Genomic DNA, 8007 nt, shown 5'->3' with positions numbered 1-8007 from the left:
CTGTGTTTGGCCTCCTATTTCCACCACCTAGTTTCATTACTTTGCATTTACTCGGGTTGAACTTCAACAGCCATTTGTTGGACCATTCACTCAGTCTGTCTAGGTCATCTTGTAGCCTCCTACTATCGTCCTCAGTTTCAATCCTCCTCATAATTTTTGCATCATCGGCAAACATTGAGAGAAACGATTCTATACCCTCTGGAAGATCATTTACATATATCAGAAACAGTATAGGTCCAAGGACTGACCCCTGCGGTACTCCACTGTGTGTGTGTGTGTGTGTGTGTGTGTGTGTGTGTGTGTGTGTGTGTGTGTGTGTGTGTGTGTGTGTGTGTGTGTGTGTGTGTGTGTGCTCGCTTGCAAGTGTAATATAAACTAGGTTACTTTAAGTAACTTATAATGACAAAACAACTTGTAACTCTCTAAATATGTTAGCCCATTTCTCTAAAATAATTATTTATATAGCAAGTGCATAGTTAAACGTGCGAAAATGGACCGTTAGATTGAAGATCGTTGGCGATTTGTACTACAGAATTACCGTAAAAGTCATCCTTAGAAAACGGAAAATATAATTAAAGACCCTAACGTGTCAAGGAACCTCGACACACAATTAACAACCCAAGACTAAATTTATGCTCTCTTGTGCTTAATTTGTTCATGTTTATATTTTATTAAGTATATATCGACTTTGGTGATAGTAGACAAGTGTAAGTAATTATTTTATTGTTGACGAAATTAGCAAATTGGATTATTTCATGGCGTATTTCGATCAGGTAATAATGGAACACCTCGTCAAGGTTACTGACAGGTGGGCTGCCAACGTGGTACATCCCAAGGATTCCCTCAACATGTTCATACCTCAGATGTAAGTGTCAGTGACTCGGAAGGACATATGTTCCATAGTGTTGGAGACACATACTAAGGACATATGTTCCATAGTGTTGGAGACACATACTAAGGACATATGTTCCATAGTGTTGGAGACACATACTAAGGACATATGTTCCATAGTGTTGGAGACACATACTAAGGAATATGCTGTAGAGAAATATTGGAACACGGAAGCCGACACTCCTCACAGCTCAGCATGTTCATGTTGTTAGATTAATGCTTCTTCTTAGACGTGTACCTTTCGTGTATAGTGATGCACACGTGTATAGTGATGTACACGTGTATAGTGATGACTACGTGTATAGTGATGAACACGTGTATAGTGATGCACACGTGTATAGTGATGACTACGTGTATAGTGATGAACACGTGTATAGTGATGTACACGTGTATAGTGATGCACACGTGTATAGTGATGACTACGTGTATAGTGATGTACACGTGTATAGTGATGCACACGTGTATAGTGATGCACAAGTGTATAGTGATGCACACGTGTATAGTGATGCACAAGTGTATAGTGATGACCACGTGTATAGTGATGACTACGTGTATAGTGATGCACACGTGTATAGTGATGCACACGTGTATAGTGATGCACACGTGTATAGTGATGAACACGTGTATAGTGATGCACACGTGTATAGTGATGCACACGTGTATAGTGATGCACACGTGTATAGTGATGAACACGTGTATAGTGATGCACACGTGTATAGTGATGCACACGTTTATAGTGATGCACACGTGTATAGTGATGAACACGTGTATAGTGATGCACACGTGTATAGTGATGCACACGTTTATAGTGATGCACACGTGTATAGTGATGTACACGTGTATAGTGATGAACACGTGTATAGTGATGAACACGTGTATAGTGATGTACACGTGTAAAGTGATGAACACGTGTATAGTGATGCACACGTGTATAGTGATGTACACGTGTATAGTGATGCACACGTGTATAGTGATGCACACGTGTATAGTGATGTACACGTGTATAGTGATGCACACGTGTATAGTGATGAACACGTGTATAGTGATGCACACGTGTATAGTGATGAACACGTGTATAGTGATGTACACGTGTATAGTGATGAACACGTTTATAGTGATGAACACGTGTATAGTGATGTACACGTGTAAAGTGATGAACACGTGTATAGTGATGAACACGTGTATAGTGATGAACACGTGTATAGTGACGAACACGTGTATAGTGATGTCCACGTGTATAGTGATGAACACGTGTATAGTGATGAACACGTGTATAGTGATGTCCACGTGTATAGTGATGAACACGTGTATAGTGATGAACACGTGTATAGTGATGTACACGTGTATAGTGATGAACACGTGTATAGTGATGAACACGTGTATAGTGATGTACACGTGTATAGTGATGAACACGTGTATAGTGATGAACACGTGTATAGTGATGTACACGTGTATAGTGATGAACACGTGTATAGTGATGTCCACGTGTATAGTGATGAACACGTGTATAGTGATGAACACGTGTATAGTGATGTACACGTGTATAGTGATGAACACGTGTATAGTGATGAACACGTGTATAGTGATGACCACGTGTATAGTGATGCACACGTGTAAAGTGATGAACACGTGTATAGTGATGCACACGTGTATAGTGATGCACACGTGTATAGTGATGCACACGTGTATAGTGATGACCACGTGTATAGTGATGCACACGTGTATAGTGATGACCACGTGTATAGTGATGCACACGTGTATAGTGATGAACACGTGTATAGTGATGTACACGTGTATAGTGATGTACACGTGTATAGTGATGAACACGTGTATAGTGATGAACACGTGTATAGTGATGCACACGGGTATAGTGATGAACACGTGTATATTGATGAACACGTGTATAGTGATGACCACGTGTATAGTGATGAACACGTGTATAGTGATGAACACAATAACATTAACTGACTTCCAGAAGTTAAGCACATTATTACGGCCCACAGCAACAAGAATAGATTCCTTGACTTACCAGCACAGATGGTGGTGACTGATGACTTACCAGCACAGATGGTGGTGACTGATGACTTACCAGCACAGATGGTGGTGACTGATGACTTACCAGCACAGATGGTGGTGACTTATGACTTACCAGCACAGATGGTGGTGACTGATGACTTACCAGCACAGATGGTGGTGACTTATGACTTACCAGCACAGATGGTGGTGACTGATGACTTACCAGCACAGATGGTGGTGACTGATGACTTACCAGCACAGATGGTGGTGACTGATGACTTACCAGCACAAATGGTGGTGACTGATGACTTACCAGCACAGATGGTGGTGACTGATGACTTACCAGCACAGATGGTGGTGACTGATGACTTACCAGCACAGATGGTGGTGACTGATGACTTACCAGCACACATGGTGGTGACTGATGACTTACCAGCACAGATGGTGGTGACTGATGACTTACCAGCACACATGGTGGTGACTGATGACTTACCAGCACACATGGTGGTGACTGATGACTTACCAGCACAGATGGTGGTGACTGATGACTTACCAGCACAGATGGTGGTGACTGATGACTTACCAGCACAGATGGTGGTGACTGATGACTTACCAGCACAGATGGTGGTGACTGATGACTTACCAGCACACATGGTGGTGACTGATGACTTACCAGCACAGATGGTGGTGACTGATGACTTACCAGCACATATGGTGGTGACTGATGACTTACCAGCACAGATGGTGGTGACTGATGACTTACCAGCACAGATGGTGGTGACTGATGACTTACCAGCACAGATGGTGGTGACTGATGACTTACCAGCACAGATGGTGGTGACTGATGACTTACCAGCACAGATGGTGGTGACTGATGACTTACCAGCACAGATGGTGGTGACTGATGACTTACCAGCACAGATGGTGGTGACTGATTACTTACCACCACAGATGGTGGTGACTGATGACTTACCAGCACAGATGGTGGTGACTGATGACTTACCAGCACAGATGGTGGTGACTGATGACTTACCAGCACAGATGGTGGTGACTGATGACTTACCAGCACAGATGGTGGTGACTGATGACTTACCAGCACAGATGGTGGTGACTGATGACTTACCAGCACAGATGGTGGTGACTGATGACTTACCTGCACAGATGGTGGTGACTGATGACTTACCAGCACAGATGGTGGTGACTGATGACTTACCAGCACAGATGGTGGTGACTGATGACTTACCAGCACAGATGGTGGTGACTGATGACTTACCAGCACAGATGGTGGTGACTGATGACTTACCAGCACAGATGGTGGTGACTGATGACTTACCAGCACAGATGGTTGTGACTGATGACTTACCACCACAGATGGCTGGGGCTGATGACTTACCAGCACAGATGGTAGTGACTGATGACTTACCAGCACAGATGGTGGTGACTGATGACTTACCAGCACACATGGTGGTGACTGATGACTTACCAGCACAGATGGTGGTGACTGATGACTTACCAGCACAGATGGCTGTGACTGATGATTTACCAGCACAGATGGTTGTGACTGATGACTTACCAGCACAGATGGCTGTGACTGATGACTTACCAGCACAGATGGTGGTGACTGATGACTTACAGCACAGATGGTGGTGACTTATGACTTACCAGCACAGATGGTGGTGACTGATGACTTACCAGCACAGATGGTGGTGACTGATGACTTACCAGCACAGATGGTGGTGACTGATGACTTACCAGCACAGATGGTGGTGACTGATGACTTACCAGCACACATGGTGGTGACTGATGACTTACCAGCACACATGATGGTGACTGATGACTTACCAGCACAGATGGCTGTGACTGATGACTTACCAGCACAGATAGTGGTGACTGATGACTTACCAGCACAGATGGTGGTGACTGATGACTTACCAGCACAGATGGTGGTGACTGATGACTTACCAGCACAGATGGTGGTGACTGATGACTTACCAGCACAGATGGTGGTGACTGATGACTTACCAGCACAGATGGTGGTGACTGATGACTTACCAAGCACAGATGGTGGTGACTGATGACTTACCAGCACAGATGGTGGTGACTGATGACTTACCAGCACAGATGGTGGTGACTGATGACTTACCAGCACAGATGGTGGTGACTGATGACTTACCAGCACAGATGGTGGTGACTGATGACTTACCAGCACAGATGGTGGTGACTGATGACTTACCAGCACAGATGGTGGTGACTGATGACTTACCAGCACAGATGGTGGTGACTGATGACTTACCAGCACAGATGGTGGTGACTGATGACTTACCAGCACAGATGGTGGTGACTGATGACTTACCAGCACAGATGGTGTGACTGATGACTTACCACCACAGATGGCTGGGCTGATGACTTACCAGCACAGATGGTAGTGACTGATGACTTACCAGCACAGATGGTGGTGACTGATGACTTACCAGCACACATGGTGGTGACTGATGACTTACCAGCACAGATGGTGGTGACTGATGACTTACCAGCACAGATGGCTGTGACTGATGACTTACCAGCACAGATGGTGGTGACTGATGACTTACCAGCACAGATGGTGGTGACTGATGACTTACCAGCACAGATGGTGGTGACTGATGACTTACCAGCACAGATGGTGGGTGACTGATGACTTACCAGCACAGATGGTGGTGACTGATGACACTTACCAGCACACATGGTGGTGACTGATGACTTACCAGCACACATGATGGTGACTGATGACTTACCAGCACAGATGGCTGTGACTGATGAGCTTACCAGCACAGATAGTGGTGACTGAGTGACTTACCAGCACAGATGGTGGTGACTGATGACTTACCAGCACAGATGGTGGTGACTGATGACTTACCAGCACAGATGGTGGTGACTGATTGACTTACCAGCACAGATGGTGGTGACTGATGACTTACCAGCACAGATGGTGGTGACTGATGACTTACCAGCACAGATGGTGGTGACTGATGACTTACCAGCACAGATGGTGGTGACTGATGACTTACCAGCACAGATGGTGGTGACTGATGACTTACCAGCACAGATGGTGGTGACTGATGACTTACCAGCACAGATGGTGGTGACTGATGACTTACCAGCAACAGATGGTGGTGACTGATGACTTACCAGCACACATGGTGGTGACTGATGACTTACCAGCACACATGGTGGTGACTGATGACTTACCAGCACACATGGTGGTGGACTGATGACTTACCAGCACAGATGGTGGTGACTGATGACTTACCAGCACAGATGGTGGTGACTGATGACTTACCAGCACACATGGTGGTGACTGATGACTTACCAGCACAGATGGTGGTGACTGATGACTTACCAGCACAGATGGTGGGTGACGTGATGACTTACCAGCACAGATGGTGGTGACTGATGACTTACCAGCACAGATGGTGGTGACTGATGACTTACCAAGCACAGGTGGTGGTGACTGATGACTTACCAGCACAGATGGTGGTGACTGATGACTTACCAGCACAGATGGTGGTGACTGATGACTTACCAGCACAGATGGTGGTGACTGATGACTTACCAGCACAGATGGTGGTGACTGATGACTTACCAGCACAGATGGTTGTGACTGATGACTTACCACCACAGATGGCTGGGGACTGATGACTTACCAGCACAGATGGTAGTGACTGATGACTTACCAGCACAGATGGTGGTGACTGATGACTTACCAGCACACATGGTGGTGACTGATGACTTACCAGCACAGATGGTGGTGACTGATGACTTACCAGCACAGATGGCTTGTGACTGATGACTTACCAGCACAGATGGTGGTGACTGATGACTTACCAGCACAGATGGTGGGGACTGATGACTTACCAGCACAGATGGTGGTGACTGATGACTTACCAGCACAGATGGTGGTGACTGATGACTTACCAGCACAGATGGTGGTGACTGATGACTTACCAGCACAGATGGTGGTGACTGATGACTTACCAGCACACATGGTGGTGACTGATGACTTACCAGCACACATGGTGGTGACTGATGACTTACCAGCACAGATGGTGGTGACTGATGACTTACCAGCACAGATGGTGGTGACTGATGACTTACCAGCACAGATGGTGGTGACTGATGACTTACCAGCACAGATGGTGGAGACTGATGACTTACCAGCACAGATGGTGGTGACTGATGACTTACCAGCACAGATGGTGGTGTCTGATGACTTACCAGCACAGATGGCTGTGACTGATGACTTACCAGCACAGATGGTGGTGACTGATGACTTACCAGCACAGATGGTGGTGACTGATGACTTACCACCACAGATGGTGGTGACTGATGACTTACCAGCACAGATGGTGGTGACTGATGACTTACAGCACAGATGGTGGTGACTGATGACTTACCAGCACAGATGGTGGTGACTGATGACTTACCAGCACAGATGGTGGTGACTGATGACTTACCAGCACAGATGGTGGTGACTGATGACTTACCAGCACAGATGGTGGTGACTGATGACTTACCAGCACAGATGGTGGTGACTGATGACTTACCAGCACAGATGGTGGTGACTGATGACTTACCAGCACAGATTGGTGTGACTGATGACTTACCAGCACAGATGGTGGTGACTGATGACTTTACCAGGCACAGAATGGTGGTCGAGCTGATGACTTACCAGCACAGATGGTTGGTGACTGATGACTTACCAGCACAGATGGTGGTGACTGATGACTTACCAGCACAGATGGTGGTGACTGATGACTTACCAGCACAGATGGTGGTGACTGATGACTTACCAGCACAGATGGTGGTGACTGATGACTTACCAGCACAGATGGTGGTGACTGATGACTGTACCAGCACAGATGGCTGGGACTGATGACTTACCAGCACAGATGGTGTGTGACTGATGACTTACCAGCACAGATGGTGGTGGACTGATGACTTACCAGCACACATGGTGGTGACTGATGACTTACCAGCACAGATGGTGGTGACTGATGACTTACCAGCACAGATGCTGTGACTGATTGACTTACCAGCACAGATGGTGGTGACTGATGACTT

At 46.3% G+C, this 8007-nt stretch overlaps 1 protein-coding gene across 1 annotated transcript; it reads left to right on the top strand.

Annotated features, from left to right (window-relative positions):
• Window positions 1–779: 779 nt before the first annotated feature.
• LOC138364998 (neurofilament heavy polypeptide-like) lies at window positions 780–1788 on the top strand. The gene is made up of 2 exons (XM_069325092.1): window positions 780–865; window positions 1122–1788. Exons 1-2 carry the CDS (start codon window positions 780–782, stop codon window positions 1786–1788), a joined length of 753 nt encoding a protein of 250 aa, XP_069181193.1.
• Window positions 1789–8007: the final 6219 nt, after the last annotated feature.

Source organism: Procambarus clarkii, chromosome 15, assembly GCF_040958095.1.
Source record: "Procambarus clarkii isolate CNS0578487 chromosome 15, FALCON_Pclarkii_2.0, whole genome shotgun sequence".
Lineage (NCBI taxonomy): Eukaryota > Metazoa > Arthropoda > Malacostraca > Decapoda > Cambaridae > Procambarus > Procambarus clarkii.
The sequence above is the reverse complement of the archived record's forward strand: the minus strand, read 5'-3'. Positions and strand labels throughout refer to the sequence as shown.